Here is a 24,192-nt window from a genome sequence, read left to right as displayed (position 1 = left end):
TAACCTTTTCAATGCAGTGTTGAGAAAATATGATAGGTGGAGTGGCCTGAAATCCCAGAGGAAGCATGCTGTAGCCGAGTAGTAAACAACAGGAGACGTCTGCAACTTAGAATTGCCCATAAAGGCATTGGTATGTCATGGGTTAAAGGTTTTGAAAAGGTATAGAACATTTTCATTTCTTCTGCTAGCGTCCTTGCCCTCAGTCGAATGGTGACGGTAGAGACGCTTCTCGCAGCTGTCCTTTGATCAATAATCCATTGCTCGAGTCGGTCCATCCAGCTCCGGCCATCTTGCCTTGTCTCCACGAAACACATCTTCGTCTTCTTGACTTGGCGTAGCTCGGTTTCCTGTTTCCTCCACTTGCGAACCATGGCTTTGTTGATGCTGAATTCTCTCGCAGCGGCTCGATTCCCGTGTTGCTCCGCGTAGCTGATTGCAGTTTAAACTGTGCTTCGTAGGCGTGTCTCTTCGCAGGTGCCATTTTCAGTCCTTAGCTGAACCGATATTGTTTTGCATGATGCAGATACGGGCACTATATACCAGCTGGGTACCTACTGGGGGCGTGGCTTTAGCGTCTTCTTACACGCCCACACTTCCCCTTTCACATTCTCATGCTGTCCTCTAACACGTCCGCGTTTCCACTATGTAACCAGCGTGTTGGCTGGAAGTCAGTCAAGCGGAGCACTCCTAAGGCGCACCGCATTATAAGGTGCACCGTCCGTTTTGATGAAGTTTTAACACTTTTTAGTGCGCCTTATAGTAGAAAATAAGGTAGTCGGAAATATAAGACTGTGTTTCATGCTTTTAATTGTAGAGTTACTGAATCTGCAATGAAATGTACAAGCGATACCTCGAAATGGTTATAGCCAGACAGACTCACGAGGGACAGCTGATGAAAGGTTGAAAAGTTGCGTCACAGATGGACTGAAGAATTTCTAGCACCAGGTACCGAGTGCCGCTCTGACCTCTGATTGCATCGACTTCCCTCCTCCCCTCTGATAAACGAAGGTGGCGCTCCTTGAATCATGCGGCATTATTTCCCGCCTTGGACCTTGTTAAATCATCAGGTCAGTCGCTACATTGCCATAAAAAGTTCTGCCAGCTCACTCTTGCGCACTTTTCCAGAGTCTGCCGGTGGGCCTCCGCTGGAGAGAGAAATTGCTCTCAGCAGTATTTATGCTTCATTTGTGCCGAGTTCAGGTTGCTGTGAATTCTCTCTTATTATTGCAGCAGGAAGGTTACATTCGAGTCTATGCAAGATTAAGGTACAGCGTGCATATGCTGCTGTCCTTACTGTCTGCATGAAGGATTCAAAACCTGAGGACAACTCTGACAAATCATCAGCTTTAGTCTTGACTTTGTGGCAGTCAGAGCCGTGAGAGAATGAACCGGGGCAGCTGGTTGTGAGAGACCACCACAGACTGACACAAAAATCCTCCAAGTCAATCTCCCTGCTCCTTTCTCATCTACAGCTGTAGCACTTCTGCAGGCTGATATCCACCATCCCGTCCTGCTGCAGGACCAAGACACTCTCCAGCGGTTCAATGTCCGTGGATTACAATTATTGACCTTCCTTCGTGAGATTTGTGAACTCTAATTATGGCAGACTGTTAAGATCCATCGCGACTGCGGCAAGAGAGCTTACTGCCTCTTGGAGAATCGTACTGTACATGGCGGTCACGGCTGGTGAGGCTAGCACAAAATAAATAATGCACACTGTGGCTGCCAGGAGGCAGACAGCAGAGGGGACAAAGCAGTAAGTCCATTGATGGTTCAGGCGTTTAGCTAGGAGGGCGTCTGGGCGTCTGCAAAACATGAAAAAATGGACACCCGATTCTCGACCGTAGCTTGGTATATGGCAGCATCTGGCGGCTAAGCTACGGCCGAGAATCAGGCCGAGAATTTTTCATGTTTTGTAGACGCCCAGACGCCCTCCTAGCTAAAACCCTGGATGGTTTGTTTCATCATGGACTGCTTATCTATTCAGGTCTGTTGCCTGAATGTGGATAACCACATGGTGATCAAGGATCCAAGTGTGAGGTGTGGAATCGATCCAGGCTCTTCTCTTCTTTACAGCAGACGAAGAACTCTTACTCCAAGTCATTTTATCCACCGCATGTTGCAGACCTTTCTATTTGCATTGCTTGTGTCCTACCTTCCTCCCCACTTTCCTTCTCGTTTTATGTGTCATGGGACGTTTAATGGATTCGCTCAGACTTGATAGTGCTTGTTGTCTTTGGATAGATTAGATGTTAAATGAGGGTTAAGCACAGCTCACAGAGGATGCATCACCTTGACCATTAGCAACACCCTCACTATGTTCTTTAGTCAGTTTACTTTTTAATTCAATCCTTTGCCTGTGTGGTTGCCACTACTTATGCTCTCAAAGATTTTATTTCTAAATCATCTCACTTGGTAAATAGTTGAAATGGTATTAGAAAGGTTAGTCATTTATGTTTCTTTGAAATATTAGCATACAGCTTTGTCAATATCAAGGTGGGTAGTGACACATACTGTATCCTGAGCAAGAAGGTCAAATACAGTTTTAGGAACGTGTAGCGTCATCTTACATTGGTTTTTCCTCTTGAACTAACAGGACGTTGAGACTTACTGTAATCCGACATGTCCTGGGTCAGCCCCGGGTACTCCTCCCAATTAGACTTGCCCTTAGACTGGAGATGCCAGGTGAGAGCAACACCACTTTGTTGATCTCACGCTCCGTTCTTCCCTCACAGAGGAAAACTGATAACTAGAAAGTAACTGGTGAGAATTAGAAGGATCAGCTGTAAATACAAACAAAGATTAAGCTTTGAAAAAGAATGTATTTTCTTTCTTCAGTGTTTCAAAGTTTACAAAATGGCTGTCTCATAAAAAAAAAATTAGAAAAAAAAAAAAAGGAGCAAGAGGAAGGGGGCCTACCAAAATGGTGCGCTCAACTCCATTCACGTTTCACCTGATCAAAAATATGGACAAAACATAAATTCCAAACAGACTTGCTTGTCATTTTTTGTTTATTTAGAATAACGTGTTTGTCACAGATACGTCATTGCTTAAAACACAGGAGGAAAAAACAGGTTTTCCGAGACCACGGCAAATAAAAGGCATCAAAGACTATTTGGAAATCTTATATTCATGCTGTGGAGTCAATTATCCTGAGTTACGAATAAAGTATCACCTTCTTTTGGTTTATATGCAAAGCTTCCACTGTGAGAAGAGTCAAGCATTTGCATCTGATTTTAATTTCATATTCATTTAATTTAGAAAATACTGATGCAAATCATCAATCAAAATATGGGTTAAATATGCAGCTATGTATACGCTGTGTTATCAGTAGGATGCAAGCATGAGTCTCATGTTGCTGGAACATGGAGCTTTTTCACCCATTCATACACCATAGCCGTGTGTTATCAATGCACTCAGTGAGAGAGCTCAGGGAGAGGAGGCAGAGAGGTGGAGTAAATGGCACTTTAGTTTGAAAGATATATCAGACTGACAGCGATTTTTAAGCAGTATACTGGTTGTAACTTGGTTAGACACAGATAACCCTAGATTAAATTTAAATGAACAAGCTACTGTCTGGTGAAGAAAGACATTCGGGCTGTTGATGAGCAGAAATATATAGATAACAGCAGTGCCATGTCCACATGTTTGCACCTTTATCTTCTTGCTCGCGAGGCACACTCGCCACAGAACACAATATTTGTGTTGTCCATAATTGTTCGCACCAATTTATGGTTCATTTCACGCGTGACTTCACACCAATGTGTGATGTAATGAAATTCTTGTAAAATAATGACATTCATAATTTTATCCCAGTAACGCTGTTGTGATGTTGCTTTGTCGTGCGCTGCCTGTCGAAGCTGCTGGAATAATTCGACAAATTCAACTGCGATCAATGAAGTTATGCATCGCGAGGAGACAAAGGATTAACTTCCCAAACACATAAGAGTGAGATTGAAGTATGGTAAGCGAATGTAAAGGTTGTAGCTGCTGCTGCCAAGTCGATCCAGTTCCCCATCATTCGGAATTCTGAGGAAGCCTGCAGTCAGTCGATCAGATCCTTCCCTCTTTGTTTGTTCTCTCTCCCGGGGGCTGTGTGACATTGACCGGGAGGTGAGATACACCACCGCCAGTTTATCACGGAGCTGCTCTGAAGAATAACTTTGGTGTGAACAGAGCTGAGTCTCAATTAACCCACAGAGGTCCCTAGTTATCTGGACGTGCATCGTTCTGGCCTGGAAACCAGCCACACTCTCACTCGGAGGATTAAACTGGAGAACTGCTGCTTTCATTTGAGGTTGAGTTGGTGAATTGGGGGCGAGGGGAACAAGAGAGGTGTGAATGTTGGTTCTTCTATGTGAGTAATTTGAGTATTAAGTTGTCTCATTTCTTTGTTTGGTTGCTTCTTTTTTTTCTTTTTACAAGATCACTATTAATAAATGTTTTCTTGTTAGTGAGAAATGCAAAAGACTTGGGAAACTTGTTCAGTTTTACTCTCCAAAATAGATTTTGTAAACCACAAAAGAGGCAGGTCCAAAAAACATGCAAGTTGAGCGTAAAGTCCAAATATATTTGGCAGACTTGAATGCGCCAAATGGACTTGCTAAATTACTGGTTCACTTGCTGAAAAGAAACTGAAACATTGATGTTATCTCGTCCAAAATGTTGTCGACTTGGTGAATGGAATGGAATAACAGGTAGTCAGAGATTGACTTGACTTGCGTTTCTAAATGGAAAAAGCACAGGTAAACCACGGCTTAAACGAGAGCCGCCACGCCATACTAAAGATGAAATCTCTCGTGTTCAAACGTGTTGAAGCAAAGTGACGGTATTTGTGTGCTTTTCAAGGTAAAATCCCAAAAGAAACATCAGAATGAGTGAAGTGTGTTGCTCGCTGAACTCAAATCGTGCATTTCAGCCCGGCATATGGAGACATATGGACAGCTGCTGACTCAGCAAAGTTACACTTCACTTTCAGATTGGTCCAAATAAGACTTGTGGACCAAAAAAACTGACTTGGTAGTAAGTACAGTTGACGCAAGCATCTGAAAAAAATCGATGTCTAAAATGTTTCAAACAAACAAGTCAGAAATATATGGGTAAATTAGATTCCTGAAAGTCTAGAGTTAAGAGTAGAATCTATCTAAGACTGACATTAAGTCTTAAGCCAAAACTTGTGGTGTCAGTGGTGTTCTGGTTCAAATCCCTCCGCTCCATCCCTGCCACTCTTTTTGGTGTCCTTGGGCAAGACATCTCACCCACCAAAAGCACTGTGGGTTTCTTGAAAAGCTCTACGTAAAAGCCATTTTTATTATCATTATAATCATATACATGTGTCTCGTAAACTTGGTAAATGAATGGATCCAAATTGACGTCAGACTTGTTAAAGCATTTACAGCCCTATCACCAAAACCATCACCGAACTGTGGACTACAGTTCAGTAATACTTTTCAGTTAAGTAAAACAGAGCCTGCACTGATTGTCTGTGAACCCATTCCGTCATTGTGAGTTTTTCCAGAAAGAATTTTTGGAGGTAGCCTTCTCACGTAGCCATACTTCTGTTGCCAAAATGGATGCACACCCATTCACCACTGCTTATAAACTGTGTTTTTCAAATTAAAATGTCTGGAATTTACTCTGTTTTAGGTTAACTGAAAGAGCAGTGAGTCCAACAACACTTTGGTAAACAATGCTGTGTTGGGGGGAAACAACTAAAAGCAGAGTTTAGAAGGTCTGAAAAGGACTTGACTGTCCATGCTGAACTTCTTTTGAACTTCTGGTGTTTGCTGAACTTCTAAATAGAGTAGCTTGTATTCTAAAGTAAACCTCTGTGTACTTTATCAATTGGTCCTCATTTGCAAACAGCAGATGAGAGAAATGGATTGATGAGAAACTGTGTTCACGCGTAACTATCTGAAGTCTCTGGTTGGTGAAAGACAAGAAACAGTGTCTGTCGAGGTGGAACTGTTCATCAGTCAAATCACTACAAATCTGTACTACTCAGTCTCAGGAGTGATTGAAGTGGACCGAGGCAGCTGCGCTTCATGTGTCCGCTGTAGTCAATCTGAATTTGCTCTGGCGATCAGTGGTTTTGAGATCAGCTTTGTATTGGATGATCAACATCTGCTGCGATAGTAGAGCCAAGTGTTGCCACCCAGTTCCCAATAAAGGCATCACAAAGTTCCAGCTCCCTGTGAGGAGGCAAAGAGAGCCAGTGTGAGGCTGAGCTGCAGAGTGAGCAGATTCAAGAAGAAGAAGTGAGCTGCAGACGAGGAACAGCAGGAGCAGCTGGTTCCAGAGCTCCGAGCATCTGGGATGATAAAAGACTCACAAGTCACAAGCAACATCCAAATAAAAATTGCTGAATGCTGCGTGTGGTACTTTAAACCCTCCACAAAGGACCTGCTGCATCAGCATGGCAAAGAATCGCAGCCTTTATGTGCAATAAAATGAGTACACATCAGAGGTGATGACATGAGAGCGTACGCCTTTATCATACTGACACGATGTCTTTTCTAGCGTTTGGCTGTACAAACTTCTCTCAAAAAGTTTGGCTTCTTTCTTTGTATGGAATTGCAGCATAAATTTGAATCTTAAATCTACACCGCTAACTCTGAAACCTGTGAATAAAAACTCGCTCGTTGTCTACCACTTAAATTGAATCGTAAATCTCATCCATCATTTCATCTGCTTGGAAAACACATGATCAGGAAAACAACGCTCCTGTGGGCAGGTGAGAGTTGCAGTTAACCACCGAGGTCTCTGGAGGGCTAAGCTATTTCTCTCTGCATGTACTGCACCCCGAGCCATTGTAGTAATAGAATATAACAAGGTTTATTTGGTGCTACAGGTGACACGCCATTAACCGTTACATTACACTTTCAGAATTTCATTTTCTGGTGCAGTTTTTCAGTTTTATTAAGACAGTTGGCAATGGAATTTGACAGGAAAGGGAAAGGATCCTTTAGGGATCAAATGAAGAGATATGATACTGTGATATTTACTGGTATATTGCTTGTTACGACCTCAAAAAGATGCATTGTGATGAAATTGATCAATCCATTATCAGCTGAAGTGGCATCTGAATGTCTTCGTCAGGGACCATCAGTGCACAGAGGATAGACTCAAACAAGTAAAGAATTGATCTAACAAAAGTAGAAAGAAGGAAGAACCGAGGTGTCACTGTTCCAGGAGTGAATCGCAAACAGAACCGAGGAATAATCTGGAAACACAGTCAGTCCAGTGAAATACAACAGAAAGTAATGTGATGATCAAAAAGTCACGTACAGGGAAAAAGGGAGGAAATACGGACAAACAAAAATGTGGTGGAAGCACACGCACGCACAAAGAGAACAAACAAGTGGCAGAACAGAACTGACTCAGGGAGAATGTAACTACACAAGGATTAGGATGCGAACACAAAGCAAGATGGAACTGAGATAAATGTAGAAGGAGCCATGTTCTGCATGGGTGTAAAGTCGATCTGCCGCAGGCCTCACGGAGAACAGGGGTCTGAAGTGAAAGTAATCAGCCCCATGTGAGTCATTAGCAGGAGTCAAGGCTCAGGAATACAGAGAGGAAAATACTTGACAGCCTTCCTTTTGACCATCGAGAAGGAGTCCTCGGGGCAGACCCAGGTTACTCTGGGATTATCTCTGTTCACCAAGGAACACATGGTATTCTTCTAAGTGCCACCCCACCCCATCTGCAGAAAGATTGCTCCCATTAAAATGTGAAAATATATGGACATTTCTTCCTCATTCGGCTTCTCCCATGAGGGGTCTCCACAGTGGATCATCTTCCTCCATCTCACCCTGTCCTCTGCTTCCTCTTCTCTCAAACCTACAAACCTCATGTCCTCCTTCACCACCTCCATCAATCTCCTCTCCCCTTTCATCCTTGCCGACACCCTTTTGTCACACATCACACCTGACACTTTTCTCCAATGATTCCATCCTGCCTGCACCCACTTCTTCACCTCTTTTCCAAACTCGCCATTGCCCTGGACAGGTGAGCCTAAGTACTTCAGATCCCCCACCTTCTTTATCTCTACATCCTGTAACTTCACCTGTCCAATTGGCTCCCTCTCATTCACACACATGTATTCCGTCTTACTGCGACTAACCTTCATTCCTCTCCTTTCTAAGGCAGACCTCCACCTCTCTAGCTTATCTTCCACTTGCTCCCTGCTCTCACCACTGATCACAATGTCATCTGCAAACATCATTGTCCAAGGGGCTTCTTGTCTAACCTCATCTGTCAACCTGTCCATCACCGTGGCAAACAAGAAGGGGCTCAGAGCTGAGCCTTGGTTCAGTCCCACCTCCACCTTGAACTCCTGCGTTACAGCTGCAGCACACCTCCCCACTGTCTCACTGGCATACGTGTCTTGCACCACGCGAACATACTTCTCTGCCACTTTCTCATACAATACCACCTAAAAATATTTCTGAAAAAAAGTGCTGAGACAGGACATACCTCGGCCCCTTGGACCCTTATGTAACATGAATAGGCATCAGACAAAATGGCTTGAAAGAGACCTGCAATATTGAAATCTTAGCCAGAACCATTTCAAGAAAAGCACCTCCTAACTCGCCAAACCACCATGGATGAGGAGCCAGAGAATGGGTCAGAAATCAGATCTGATGCAGAGAAAACAGTGAAATAAAACATGAACACTGAGGAAAAATGATAAAGAAAAATGAAGCACAGGAACAAGAGATCAAAATGTTGAAGAAAGAACTTATAGCTTGACAACTACATATGCATAAACCGTTGGAATAATAGATCAACTGAAGCCAACCCTGGTGAAATAAAGATTCTCACGACTGGAGGCCAGAGCAAGAGTGATGGATGTGATATATTCTGTGCTGCAATAAATGGAAGCTGATAATCAAGGACAAGGTGGATATGAAGAGAAGTTTGTTAGTAACTCAAGCACTTGTAGCGGCCATTGGATGAGGCAACAAATTCTCATGCCGTCAAGTATCTTCGAGTGTGGCAGAAGTCGACCTTCAGCACAGCATGGTGACACATTAGGTTTTCAAATGAAGTACATGTTCCACCTTCTGCAGCCTATTCTAATGCAGCATGTAAGAAGAAAGGCAGAGGTTAGGGTTAGCCTATGATGTGTCACTATGGATATAAAGCAACCATGCGGTGACTACTCCGCTCAGTAGGGGATAGATGATAGTTTTGTCATGTTGAATTTCCTCATTGTGGAGGGAATAAAGGACGGGTTTATCTTATCTTAAACCCTGGTTAGATGTAGCGAAAAGAGCTTCTGAGCATCTCCCCCCAGGCCAGAGGAAGCTATACATGTGTCCAGTTTGTCCAAATTTTTCACAAAACTTTTCATCTTCTTCTCTTGTCCTGTTCTCTACATTCCCAAACTAAACTCTGACCTAAACAGATTCTCCTAGACGGAGGTGCTGAACTTCACCGAACGGTGTTTCAGTTTGAAGAGGCTTGTTTGTTGGTTTAGGGATGTAGCTGAGGACAGCTGCCATCTTTATCCTCGGTACAGATGTCGCCTCATCTGTAAGACAGATGTTAAGACCTCAGAGGACCCGAGGAAGATCTGAAGTGTCACATCAAAGCTGAGTAATGGAGAAATAATTAAATAAATGGATATGTCAGCAGCAAAGAAAAGGTGAGGAAAGAGCGACTCGGCGGCCCTCATTAGACAAGACATCCCTGGGGTCATGTGTTTCACCCGAGCTGCTCTCCAACATTTCCTCCACTATTCTTCGTCACATAAAATATTCCAATGTTTGATAAGACCATCAATTATGCACAGGCATTATCTCGGACTTCTCAGGCGAGCGATAGCTCCGCTGGTGGCTCAGCACCCTGTCACACGTTTGTTTCTCCTCTGTATGGAGAGAGACACTTGGGGAAGAGCCGGGGGAGGAAGATGAAAGTGAGAGGTATCGCTAACATCCACCGCAGACAGTTGTTCATGAATATCAAAGAACAGCTGTGAATGGAGGCAGGTTCTCATCATTTCCACTCATTATCTTAAAGAGCTGGAACACACTGCAATTAAATGCTCTCGTAGCCTCTAAAGTTTCATTCCTTCGCCGTCGTAACTTTAATTGAACAATATTGATTCGCAGGATGAGAGTGTGCGGCAGCGGCAATAAATATTTTCCTGCTTTCTGCGTGTCAATATTGGAGCTTTAATTTCTGTCGGCGAGCGTGAAAGAAGCGCCTTTGAAGGGAAGATATTTCAATGCACCCCGAGCGCGCCGCCCCGCCTCCCTCTTGTCCTTTGCACTTGTTTGTATCTCCTTGGCAACGGATGAGAAAACAAGTGGCGCTCTTCAAGTCGCAGACATTAGGGTCAGCGCTGATCTGGAGGGATGTGATAAACAGCGTGTGCCAAAATCACTTCAAATGCAGCAACACAGGACGCTGACGTCGGTTGCCAAGAGGGGTATTGACTCATTTAAATTAAGAGGGACGTGATTCATCGGTTGTGTTTTTCTACAAGGTGCACATAAGCACGGCGCCAGCGTTGCACGAGGAGGATGGAAGCTGCTTTTCTTCCATCCGGAAAAGCGTGATAAGCGAGGGTGCAACCCTCATGGATGCAAAATAAATTATGCTCCTTCAAAAAGTCTTATCAGTCAGTGTTGCAACTTTCCACGGGCTTTATTCACACCCACATTCCCACCAACAGCTGTCAGAATCAGTCATCAGCTCAAGAAATGTTTAGAGCTTTCGAGTTCGGTGGCCTCAATTTGCTGAAAAATACTTGGACGTAACGCTGACGTCCTTGGAGTTTGGTGATGGTGTGGACGTGAAGAGACTGCAGCGCAACTGAGAGTTGGAATTTTGAAGTATTTGTAGGACACTAAGGCTTGAGAGTGGGAAATCTGGCGTGATTTGGCCGCAATGTTTCTAGAGTTTGGCAGCTCGGTGACGTTGTGGTGGGTGAAGCAGCCTCACTCTGGGTCAGGCACATTCTCTACGTAGGGTTTGAATCATCTCCCAGTGCGTGTCTGGGCACTCAGATTGCCTCCTGAAGCCAGATAACTGCGTGGGGCTGGTGACTCTGTGGTTATCTGCACGTGTCATCGATGGTGAGTGATAGCTGTCACGTGAGCTCTACTTTGGACCAGAGGCCTATCAAGGGTGTGGATGTTTTTCCCAAAGTTAGATTAGGCTTTGCGTTGTTGTGATGGAAAAATCATTGTTGCTGTTGAGAATAAGAGAAAGTTACTGACATTCTTCTGACTAGTGGAAAGTTACTGGTGAAGGCTGCCTCATTGTTTTTGATTCCTCCTTGTTTTCAGAAGTCTGACTGCAGACTGAGCGTCTCACAGATGCTACATTCTTGCTTGTTCTCTTCAATGTTATTTTGTACCACCCCCAGTGATAGAAGTGGATGGTCGCTGAGAATTCCTCAGTTAGCGTGGCAACTTCATACTGTGAACTTAAATTCTCTTTGCAAAGATTCTTTAATAAATATGCATAAAAGACAATTCTCTCTTTATTGAAGTCAAGGAATTCCACAACAATGTTCTGCAAATTTCCTGTAGAGACAGGCTCTTTAAATACTTTTTTTTTTGTCTGAGTTGACATGGGCTTATTTTCTGTGAAGTTTGGGGTGATTAAAGATGAAGCTTAATAGGATGAAACGATGACAGGAAATGCTTAAAAACACATTTATATATCTGCTGACACAGCTCAATAATGTCAAATTGAATCAGACAGCAGGGAAGGACTGGAGGGTTCAGATGCAGTGCGGTCTCTGATGAGCTTCAGGTGATGAAATAGCTGCTAATTTGGAGCAAGAATCTGGCAGCTAATGAAGTCATTCCCTCTGAGGGTGAAACCGTTTGGCCCTCGAATCAGTGTCCATCCCTTTTTATAGAAACATTCTACCTGTGTAATATGTTCAACAACTTCTTGGAGAAAAGTTTCATTCGTCCATCTGCTTTGCTGTGCTTATCTGAGGTTGCATCGCGGGGGCAGCGGGTGGACCTCCCTTTCTCTAGCTCCTCAGGGGTTGGACTAAAGTGGTCGTGGTTACAGAGACACAGTGGACATTCTTGGAACATCTCACTTCTAAGGTCTCCTTGTTGGATGAGTCAGAGATGAAGTTTCTGAGGTTGTCATGGAGAGTGACTATGAAGGACAAGATCAGAAGTGAGTAGATCAGAGGGATGTGGAGGAGACAAAGAAGAAGGAAGACCAATAATGAGGTTCATGGATGAGGAGAATGAGGATATGAGGAGGATACACTTGAGGTGACTGACAGTGAGTGTTAAAAAGACGTATCATGGAGACAAGCTGCCTTCAAGGGCAGAGAATGCACACTAAAATGATGTAACCAAACTGAAGCACTGGAGAGTTTTCAAGTCAATAGTGGAAGGAAAGAATTTGGAGTCCCATGCCAGTGCACACATGTTTATAGACCTTTTGTTGCAATGTAAAGGAGATCTTTAAAACAAGCGCTGACCTGGAAAATTTATATTTTCTTCAAAGACTGCAATTATTCATTTAACGTCACCATGGCGACCAGATGTTTCTCATCCCTGACACAAAGCCTCATGAAAAGCGGCTCACAAGGGATGTAGGCCACACTTTAGAAAAACAATTTTCACCGACGCATTCACATACGACCTTTTCATAGACTGCTCTCGGGAGTTATAATACACCTGGAAATGTCAGTTTAATTGAAGATAATAGCCGCCACATTAACTCTTTGCAAATGAAATAGCGAGGGGTCAGGGAGTGTCTCTGTGCGGCTTGTTTGTGGCGCTGAATGACGGCGAGGGGAGTTTTATGGAGCGAGCTGGCACACCTGACATTCCTCCCTGTGTCTGCAGCTGTCAAGGGCATTAGTATTAGCGGGCTAACTGGAGCCAACGTATGCAAGCGTACATTCTCATGACACTGCACTTCCATAAAACCTCCCCGCCTGCACATTTTAAAGCAGACGTTAATATTTAAAAGTGCGATCCCGTTTCCAGCAGCCACACTCCCAGAAACATTTCCTACTTATTAAGTCGCATTAAGTCCTCACACCAATCCGCGGAAACACTAATGGAAGTCTACTTGAGAAACGCATTAGGATGAGTGATTTCTGCTGTTTCTGACTCCTTACATTCGCCTTTAATGGCGCGCTTGAGGTTCCGATTTAGACGTGCGATGATTGGGGCGTGCTATTATCCGCGGCTGATGCCGAGCCAAGCTCCACAGGTGCTGCTGGTTCTTCGCGTTCTCTCACGCCAGCTTTAACAGGCTGTGGTGACAGTTTGGGTGCAACTGCTCACGAACAAGTCCATTTGTCTGAGCCCATTTGGGCGGCGGTGAGAAGCTCTGACGTGTCCATGAACACCTGCTCTGGCTGCAGCAGACGGCGATGTTTTGCTCCGGTCCTCTCACTGTTTCAAGTCCTTCGTCGAACCGCACCCAGTGGATAAATTTCTCTGATCTTTTAGGTTAATGGACTTTGTGAGTGACTCATGTCTGCTGCGTGTTGTGGGTAAAGGGGTATGTTTGCATTTCCTTGCACACATTCAGTGGTACATCTAAGAATTCCTTTTAAAATCGCACGCCCCCCCCCAAAGCTCTTCCTCCCTCATGTCTCTGTGAACTTGCCGAAGCCCGCACACACGTCTGAACACTCAAGTCATCATGCACGGCCTCCTCTCCAGCACAACATTCTCACTTCCTACATAGACTGTAATATGGTCAGCTGACAAACATATGAGTTAATAAAAGGTGCTCACTTTTGGCACAGTTCTGCCACTCCAAGTGCTTTGCTAGATTCAGCTGAGCTTGTTGACGCTTGAGAGGACAGATCTGCAGCCACAGTCTGCAGGTGAAAGCCAGCGCACATGCTGACACAGGGTTCGAAGACTTGAGACTTGACTTGGACTTGCAAAAAATGACTTGTGAGCATCTCTGTCTCATATTATATGCTGTGTCTTTTTTTTCTACTGATTTTTTTTACTGAATCAAATGATGGACACATACATACATTTAAACAACAAAATATTATTTTGCATCAGTTTCGGTATAGTCAAGTTTTTATATCACCTTATTAAAACTAAAGCTCTTTTAATGTCTTGAAAATATTTGTATAAGAATTACAAACATTCAGAGTAGTGGAATCCCCGGCCATTGTGTAGTGAAAAACCTCCCTGAACCAAAGCAAACAAAAGCATCTGCTTTGGTTCCATGCTCCATGTTTGTTGTTGTTGTTATCATCCTAGCTGCCACGTGTCTTGTGCATCAGTGTGATCAGTGGACCATGAACTCCTGCACTTGCAGCATCCCTGCTGTCTGGAGAGCAAACTGTTCATTTTTTTTCTTTTTGTTGTAATTAATTAATCGTAATAATGTTGTAATTAATTCATTGTAATTAACGTGTCCCACCACTACGTTTTTCACATCAATATAGTAATAAATATTGCTCTAAGCTTCAGAATATGACTGCATTATTGAATGGAACAAAACAAAACCACCAACTGTGATGATGTCATCATCATCAGGTGGGTGACTGGGAAGAAGCCAAACATAGTGCCAGCCAGTGCCACTGGTCACCGGCGACAGTGAATAACTGCGGCTGGTCTCCAGATATGGTGCTGATCCATCTCTTGGCGGGAGCCTCTCACGACCGTTGGGAGCATCAAAATTGTGTGGAATGTTTCGGAGGAGTTCATTAACATGCAGCCACTTATGTGCTGCCAGGTGGGAGTCAAAGGTGCGTGGGATGCGTTTATTCTCGATTGTCTGTGGAGCTTGTGAATTGAGACCACAGACTCTCTTAACCGGGATCTTGTAAAGAGCCCAGGATTTGGCTTTATTCGAAAGAACGGAAAGACTGGAGGCGTTGTAAATCCCCCTTGGTACGTCTGGATAAGGAATGGAGTTTTTCATGGCAATGCCCACCGACCTGCTGGCGATAATGGATCAGAAACAAGTGGTCGGGGCGACACACTCCACCTCCTGTCTGACAGGGGGGCTTTGCATCTGAGTTTGGGTCAGAAGGCCCTTCACTCTATTAAATTAACTACTTGTGACCGGGTTTTGTGGACATTCCAAGGGAGTTGTGTTAAGTTGCAATGTGAAGTTGATGTTGGAACCTCTTGATCTAGATTTCCTGCCAGAGACAAAGTCAAATGAGTAAAGGCTGTGTCCCATTTCTCACCCTAACACTGGGTTTTGCGCGTTCACGTGTAAGTGTAGTGTGTCCCAATACTCCTAAGACCGAGGGCAAACACCGTTCACCACTTGAAATGGTCCCTTCAAACCGAGGCAGCTCCAGAGCTGACATGAAACCAATTGGGAATATGAAGTGTGGATAGATTTGCAGGATATCAAAGTGCTTTATTTAAAAACAATGTTGGATGGGACAACAGGGACTTTTTAGTAAGGAGGACTATTCTTCTATTTGTTTACTTTCTCTGGTATCACACGTTACTGAGCCAGATGGTCTATCTAACATGAACAATATGGCATGTACAACAGTATGTTTTTATTAAAGAAAAGAAAACTTGTATGTGTCTGTGACAGAAAAGGCTTAAAGTGCATCAGTATGCCTGAAATAAAAAATATATTCTGAGTGGATGTGCAAATGCACTTTATTCATTCTAGTACATCAAAAAAGTACCCCGTTCCCGAGAGATTATGTGCTGTGACGTGTTGATCGATTGTTAATAATGTGGATAGAAGAGCTCGATCCTGACCCATTGCAACAGAGCAGCCGTGGCTGAAGAAGCAAACCATCTGCTTGAAAGGAGATTTGAGGAAGACAGAAACGTAGTGTAAATCAGTGGAGGTTATCGGAGGGTTTCATCACACCCGGCCCCAGTGGGACCGGCCATCGAAAATGACCCACATTGGGCCTCTTCCATGTCCATCTGACATATACTTTGATCAGCAAAATGTGTTTTGAAGCCAGTCCGATCATCTGATGGAAGAACACATCAGTTCAGCTGAATTTCGGGAGTCCGATCCCATGCGCGCGATCAGAGCGACAGTGAGCGATAAAGGAATTAGGATTGAGTGGGTGTGATGAGAGCGGCGGTGTAATGGGGCGACTGCTGTGAGTAAGCACACTGTTGCTGGCTCCATTAATTAACACAAATGAGCGTCAACTGTGACAGTCTGCCGCCGTGTGATTCTGCTCGCAGAGAAGCTATTTATTCATTTCAGCCCAAAATTTGTTCGCGTGCGTTTGTTGACGTGTGTCTCTGAACTGGAGCCTGTGTGAGCTAAAAGCCGCTAATGATGATGAATCGGCAGCGACAGCCGCCGAGGACACATGATGAGTTGTTATTCAGATTGGCTGTGTGCGTGTTCATCTGAGGACTTATGAATGTGTTCGGGCTGACATTTTGACAGGCCTCTGCAAACTGTTCACATTGATTGATGTGCCAGCTCGCTCCTTCTGGCCGTCCAATGAGACGCGGCGGCGGCGGCGGCGGCTGACAGACTCAACATTTATCAGCATCTTAATTATACGGCACCATGGCTCAAGACCTTGTTAGTCAAAAGGAAATGGGCATTGTTTCACGTACCTGGCAGCATGGAAGCAATTCCGCCACTGTTTGTATCTTCAGTGTGGTTTGGGAGATAATGCATGATTTATGCCGGTTTTTTATTTGCAGCATGTGGTCGAGGATCAGAATCTGCTCGTAACATGCTCTGTACACAACATATCACTATAAATTAAAAAAATAAATAATATTATAAAGTGCAGAAAGCTATACAAAAGAGCTTAGAAACAATGTGCAAGAAAATGCATATTCAAGGACAGAATGAACAGAAAAACGTGCCAGAGAATCCTTCATTGTAATTTTTTCAGGGTTGAATTGTACAGTTTTATTGCCACAGGAAGAAAAGACCTCCTCTGGCGCTCGGTCTTTGAGATGGGTAGTCTCAGTCTGTTGGTCCATATGCTATTGCATTGGACCAGGAGCGGATGATGTTGTCCAGGATGCTCCTTAGTTTCAGGAGCATCCTTCTCTCCATAACCAGTTTCACCCCTACCACATCACCACCTTTGTGGAAGAGTTTGTTGAGTCTGTTAGTGTCCGCCACCGTTAATCTGCTGCCCCAGCAACCACAGAATTGCACTGGACACCACCGACTCATAAAACATCCTCAGCATCGTCCTGCAGAAGTTGAAGGACCTGAGCCTCCTCAAGAAGTAGAGACGACTCTGTCCTTTTTTGTCAAGGGCCTCAGCACAGTCCAGTTTATTGTCTATGTGGACCCCAAGATATTTAGGTTTTTGCCCATAATGGCACGTTGATAGCGCCACATTCTCAAGACAAAAGCTGCTGGAGAGACCGAGTCGAGAAGCGGCAGAGATTTGAGGGCAAGCGACTTTCTGAGTGCACAACAAGAGACAAAATAAGCCCTCAGTGATTTTTGTGTCGTGCCACTTACAAGGCTCAGTTGCTACCAATAACTTCCCAATTTCCATTAGTAAAGAAGCAACTTCCTCCAAAATAATAGGAAAAGAACAATCCCAGAGGGCTGCACTTGAGAAGTTTATTAAAGCCCCGTGCAACAGCCCTTAATTTGCTTTTGTAATACGCCATCCCTTCCCAGAGCAATACGGAGAGATTACCTTCAAGTAGGTTTGCATCAGGGGTCTAGCTGTGACCAGAAATTAGCAGAATGAGAAGCCATTCACGAGGAAATCAGCACAGGATTGGAAAAACCTTTCATGGTCGTAGCTCGCAACCCTGCTGACTTCTATCGCTTACTTCTTCTTAAGGCACTTGAAAGAGGTGATGAAAAACAGTGACACTGCGTCACAGGTTTAGAGTGGGTCAGTGGTTTGTGAGTTTGTCATCTGCTTTTATCCTCATCGGAGTGGACCACCACTGGCCTGTTTTGTGGACACAGGTTCCACACTTCCAAATGACACGCCACTGTAGAACATGGATGGATCTCTCAACCAAGGTTTCTCAACCAGTCCGATCCATGTCCATGACTTGCTTGGTTTCTCTTGGCATTTACTTGTTTTTTCGTGCACGTACCATGGCTTCAATAAATTCTAAATGAAATGGAACTAAAATAGCTGTTGAACATGGATGGATTCATTGTCTGCTGCTTGGTGTTAATGGTATCACAGACTATCCCAGCTACACAGAGTTGGAGGGACAACGAGACACAGTCTCCAGTCCATCATAGAGAACACACTCTCGCTCTTACAGAGGACTCACAACAAACATGGTCATGGCTGACATCAGAGCCGGTTTCAGTCTGAACCATGATGAGGCGGCACTTCGCTCAGCTGAGCGAGTTCCAACAACTCAAGATCACTGAGACATGTCCCAAGAAACGGTTTCTCTACCAGTCCAGCCCATGTCCATGACTTGCTTGGTATCTCTTGGCACTTACTTGTTTTTTTTGTGCACGTACCGTGGCTTCAATAAATTCATTTAGAATTTATTGAAATTCATTTACAATTTCAATAAATTCTAAATGAATTTTGCCACCTCAGTAAATAGTATCATTTGTCTATAAAATTATAATAAGGACACCTCTGCATAACATTGTATTCTTATTAACATGAATGAAAAGAAAATAGAAAGTCATACAGCTCAACTTAACTTTATGAAAATAGTTTTTGTCTGTTACAGGAAAGACTTAAAGTGCATCAATTTGCCTGAAAAAAAAAAATCATGAGTGGATGTGCAATTACACATTATTCTAGTACGTATCTAGTAAGTATTTTCCCCAAGTTCCCGAGGTCACATGCGCCCAGTTTTTATATCTCCTTATTTAAACAAAAGCTCTTTTGACGTCTTGAAAATATTTCCATATTAAATTAAATTATTTTTGCTGTAATTAATTAATCGTATGTATACGTTAATTAAACGTATATGTTGTAATTATTTAATTGTAATTCACTCCCACCACAGGTTAAAATGTTTTTTTTTGCCATAATATGTATGTAATTAATGTGTAATAGATACTTCAATTCCTTAGTCTAGATTTGATATGTGTATGTGAGGATTTACTTTATTCATTCTGTTTTCTTTGGCATGAGTCCAGAGTTACAGACAATTGTTTAACCTCTTTATATGTTTGAATGATGGAAGGGAAACTCATACATACAAACCCCACACGGAACGGAAACAGATAAATCTATATTGACCTCTGACACAGCACCATGTGTTGTGTTCCCTCAAACACAGTGAAGGCTGCTGACAATCCTTAAATGTATTAGTAAATTCCTGCTTACTTCCGTCACTCACACAGAATGAACTACTGGCTGCATCATCAATCCGGAGTCACTGATCTGCTGATAAAAACACTTCCGTGATAACTTGAAGACTCGTGATGGATTGTGGAAAAATGTCCTTTAAAAGTCTCCGGAATTTCATTATGTAAGCTGCATCATTTTGAATCTCAATTGGGGTCCACCAGAAGGGTCGTCGACACCTGACGCTCGTCTATATTCATCATGTTTTCTGTGCTGGCAGACTATTTTGGGAAACAATCGATGCTGACGAGAGGACATGTTTTCCTTAGAGAAATACTCTCAAGCCTTGTCTTAGAATGAGCGCATCGCTGGAATGTTTGGAAAGTCTATTCAGAAGGGAATGCAGAGCTCCACGTAGAGGCCTGCTCAAAGTACTGTGGATGTGAGGAGTACTGTCCTACTTTCCAACCGTTCCCGTCAGCCATGGCTGGACTGAAACCTCAGGGAGAAGTTTTTTAAGTCTTTGTAGAAATAAGTTAGAATTAAGTTGCTCTTAAAATCACGACGCAAATCTGCTTAGCTCATCCTCGTCTTCCCATCTGCTCTTGAAGCTCTGTGCTGGGAGACAGGAGTGAAAGTCAACAGATTGAATAAGGTAAATAACTTTGTTACTTGAGTCCATAGGAGTTTCCCACATTGCTAGTTTTCGTTCGCCACCCATGGGGGGTGGAGTAGTTAGTGGATGAACCCCAACACCTGCTCATCCCAAATGTCTGTTTCTTTCATTCCCCACCTCAGTTTGTCCTCCACCTTTACTTAGCTTGAACATCCTCTTCATGAGCCTTTTCTTCCTGGCTCTCTTTTCTCCATGTGTCCAAACTATCTGGCCTCCAAAGCTTTGACTCCGAACTGTCCTTTTGATATGCAAATATCGAACGTTCCAGTTTGTGAATAGAAGAAGATTAAAAACAAAATCAAAATGCCAATACTTTACAGAAAACGGTATGGTAAACACGGGTCGTTTTTCATCATTGTGGATCTGAAATGCTGTAACAACAAATGGAGTTAAAAAAAAACCTTTCTCTGCAGCAAGATCTCTCAGACAAAGAGGCAGCACTGCTGACCTCCAGCTGCTGACTGAGGGCCTTGAGGCTCACCAACATGATTGGAAAGAGAAGAATGGGAAGCACAGGTTTTCCACATGTGTGTCACAGAAAAATACAGGGACAAAGCCTCAGCTAAGGGGTGAAGAATTTAAACAGGAAACAAGCACTTCAACCTGAAGATACCAACATCACACTTCTGTTTGAATTCAATTTCCTGGTGGGTTGGCCTTCTTTCAAAACTTTTGCAATTGGTGAGCTTTTCACAAAACATCCTTGATGCACAAAGAAAAGTGACTTCCAGTAGCTTGCGCTGCCTGGCCTTGTTATATTCGTGTTAGAGGTTGTGAGTCCAATATCTTCTGACTCCGGAATATAAATGTCAGGTTTAAGGCGGCGCACACATCCTGGGTTTCCGTTCTAAACTCTGGTTGACTCAGTTTTGATTGGACTTGAGCTTGCGCTGCGGCGGTAAAAAAGGCAAGTCGAGTCCTGCCCGTTCACTGTGACCTCGCTTCTGTGACACAAATGAAAAAATATATTCCGCATTGAAACACATGAGAATGATTTTCTATCTTGCTGTGATTTTCAATTTCCCCACCTCTGTCCCACAGGGCCAAATTGCTACGCGGACACTGCGGTGATACCGGCGGGCCGAGAGGTGAAGATTGATGACTGCACGATCTGCTACTGCACATACGAGGAGGGGACGTGGCAAATCGAGCGCCAGGCCACCTGCAGTAAAAACGAGTGCCAGCGGAGCTAGAACATTGGCATGCGACACCAGCGCCGATCCGCATGTAAACTCTTGGACTCTCACCCAGTTTACCGGACACCAGGGTCGGACGGCAGCCCTCCAACCACGTCAACGTTTGTAATCTCCTTTTATGAAGGTTTATAATCCACGAGAATATATTTATCTATGTATTAAATTATTTATGACATTGTACAAACCTAGGAGTGGTGCTGGACTAGCTGAATATTTTTATAGCTTCGGGTATTTTACGAGTCAATGTACTGGCCCAGAGGTCACTCGAATAGAATGTATAGCTCTGACTCTCACTGCTCCTCCTCAAGACCCTTCACGTCTGGCAAAACTCTCCACCACCAAAGTGCAGACTCCACTCGTGTGGTCCACTTTAACTGGAGCTGTGTTTAGACTGAACTCAGAACCATGACTGTTATGACGCCGACCGTGCAGTGGTTGGGCTTTAAATTTGTTCTCACCTTGTGTGTAGTTGTTAGAATCGGAGGGGCGTCCGGTGTCGTTCCAAAAAAGGATTCGTGTTTTCATTTCAAAGTGCTATTTTGTATTATTCTTGTGTGTTCATGTTTGAAATAAATGCCAGTGTGTGCTCTGTAAAACGGAGTCAGTGAAGGCTCCACACATCTCATGGCCTAAATACCTGAGCTCATTCACTCCATGGAAATGGATGCAGGTTTGTGACAGTAACTGGTTTGATATTGTTGCTTGAATACATCAGGGGTTTATCATGGGCACATCTTCAGGTGGACAACCACACAAACACACACACCCACAGGTCTGTCATGCCATCTCTGTGGGGACTGCTCATTGACACAATGCTTTCCCCAGCCTCTCACCCTGAACCTAACCTTCCAAAACACATGGCTAACCTTAACCGCGACTCTGGACCAAACCTTGATTCTATTATAAGTTATTTTGAAAGTTTAATCCTCAAAAAGACGCGTAACCTCATGACGACTGGCAAAAGGTGCCCAAAAGTAGGTGTTTTTCCAAGTTTTGGACCCCACAAATATTGCTATACAAGAACCATACACACAAACCTTGATATCTCTGTCTTTGTGAAGACGTCTCATTGTCATAACCCTTTCCCCAGCCTCTCACACGAAACCTAACCCTCCAAAACACATGGCTAACCTTAACCAGGACTCTTAACCAAACTGAAACCCAATTATAACCCAGTTATTTTGACATTTCCTCCCTCAAAACTCTACGTGGAGTCCTCATAAGATCAGTGTCTTGTCAAAGATTGGTCCATTCAAGAAAATTAATACATGTATACACACACACACGGTCTGTATCTCTAACTTTGTGTGTTCCGCTCATTGACCTAATGCTTTCCCTAGCCTCTCATTCATGGCTAGACTCAACCAAACCAAAACCCAATTGTTTAGGCTTAACCTTATGGGGACTGGCAAAAATGTCCCCACGAAAGCACAATGTCCCCGCAAGGAGATGTTTTGTCAGGAATTGGTCCCCACAAGGATAAATGAAGAAGCAGACATTAAGCTGGAAAACATCAGCACATGGCAAACATTCAATGGACACAGGTTCATTCTTAACCAGCTCACTGAAGTTTATAATAAATACATAAATAAAACTAAAAAACACTTTCAGTTTAACAGATGGATGTTTTAATTGTTCGAGCGTGTCAGGATAAATGTGTGGGGGTCACCATCTCACTGTTCACTGTGTGAACAAACAGGTAAACAGGCACAACGGATCTGCCAATACAACACAAGGTCGATAGAAGGGTCAACAATAGCAGAGTGGCAGTCCAGGAGCAGATTAGTGAAGGCAGCAGAGGTCAACAAATGGTCCAACGTTCAGAGATTAAGCTCCGACTAAGCTAAGAGACCCAACTTCCATGGCCGCTGAAACCACTTCTTTGCTCTCCATTTATTTTATTTTATCTATTATTGATTTATTTGAAGTGACATCACAGAAAGCAGATGGCATGACTCACTGCTTCACACACAATATGATATGATTTATATGCTCTATTTGGAAGTTAGTGTCTGTTAAGCATAGCCTTACCACCCCGTAGCACATCACAAACAGAGAGACACTGCCAATATTGCGTTTTGGAAAAAAGGAAAATGTAAGTCTATGATTTGACATAGCAAATTGAGGACATTTTTATGAAATATTTAAGCATTTCATGCATTAAATCTCAAATGGAACGCATTTTGTCGGAGCTGCAGGGGAAAACGCCGCCTGAGACAGGATTTTTTTTTTCTATTTTTCAAGTTCTATCAGTCATATATAATATCAATGTATTAAAATCAGCTTTAAAAAAAAAGAAAGCCACCACACGACCTGGTGACTGAAGAATGTCGACCCCGCTCTCGCCCCTGCACTCCCCGTGAACTCCTCCATCTGGGCCTGTCTTGGAAACCTGAAACACCACACCCACCACTTCAACAAAGTTTTCATTTCCAGACTCTGAAGTGACGTCCTAATTTGTCATCGACGGCTCACAGGTTTATGCTGAAGGTGCTAATGTGAGTAAACCCCGCTACAGATGTCAGCACTTTGAGGTTTGTGGATAATCATCGCTCAGCGTGAAAGCTGCAGGTAAATATTTAATGAGTTCTCACATTAGTGTTCGAGTCGCTGTAAGCTACACAATATAAACTGATCCAGCTGTTGATTTTATGATAAAGAGTCTAATGGTGTTGTTTAAATGAGAGTCTGACTGGAAGCCTGTCCGGCTCTTTCGTCGTGAACGGCTTCAGGGGGTCACTGACCATGGTGTCAGCTCCCTGGTGAATAATTGAAGCGCAGGTTACGAGCGCTGACAGGCGCTTGTCATTCTTGGCATCAGCAACAAAATGCTGTCGCCCTCAGCCGTGCATTGGCCATGCTGCTGCGATGAAAGGGTTGCTAGAGGACGGCGCCGCACCTCCAGCAGAGGGACGTGCCTTCCAGCCGGCCGGCGGGATTGAGGTAAATAGGCCTAAATGCATGTACATGCTACCTGGCAGGCTCCTGTCCAGCTGCAGGGGAGAGGTGGAACTGATCTATTAAGGTTTCCGCTTCTCATCTCATGAGCGGGAGAATCTTCATCCACCATTCACTCAAGTCAAAGGAGGGCTGTGTTTGTGCATAACATTCGTTCATCATGGCAGAGTTTTTCT

General features: G+C 43.7%; 1 protein-coding gene across 2 annotated transcripts in view; it reads left to right on the top strand.

Annotated features, from left to right (window-relative positions):
* The window catches only part of vwc2 (von Willebrand factor C domain containing 2), a 49,978-nt gene extending 28,340 nt beyond the window's left edge, over positions 1–21,638 (top strand). For both annotated transcript variants that reach the window (XM_053876034.1, XM_053876035.1), the window contains exon 4: positions 20,904–21,638. In XM_053876034.1, the coding sequence (XP_053732009.1) occupies positions 20,904–21,055 (152 nt within the window). In that variant the 3' untranslated portion in view covers positions 21,056–21,638. The remainder of the gene's footprint in view (positions 1–20,903) is intronic.
* Positions 21,639–24,192: the final 2,554 nt, after the last annotated feature.

The sequence above is a fragment of the Synchiropus splendidus genome, chromosome 9, assembly GCF_027744825.2.
Source record: "Synchiropus splendidus isolate RoL2022-P1 chromosome 9, RoL_Sspl_1.0, whole genome shotgun sequence".
NCBI lineage: Eukaryota > Metazoa > Chordata > Actinopteri > Syngnathiformes > Callionymidae > Synchiropus > Synchiropus splendidus.
This window is presented reverse-complemented; position numbering and strand designations above follow the sequence as displayed.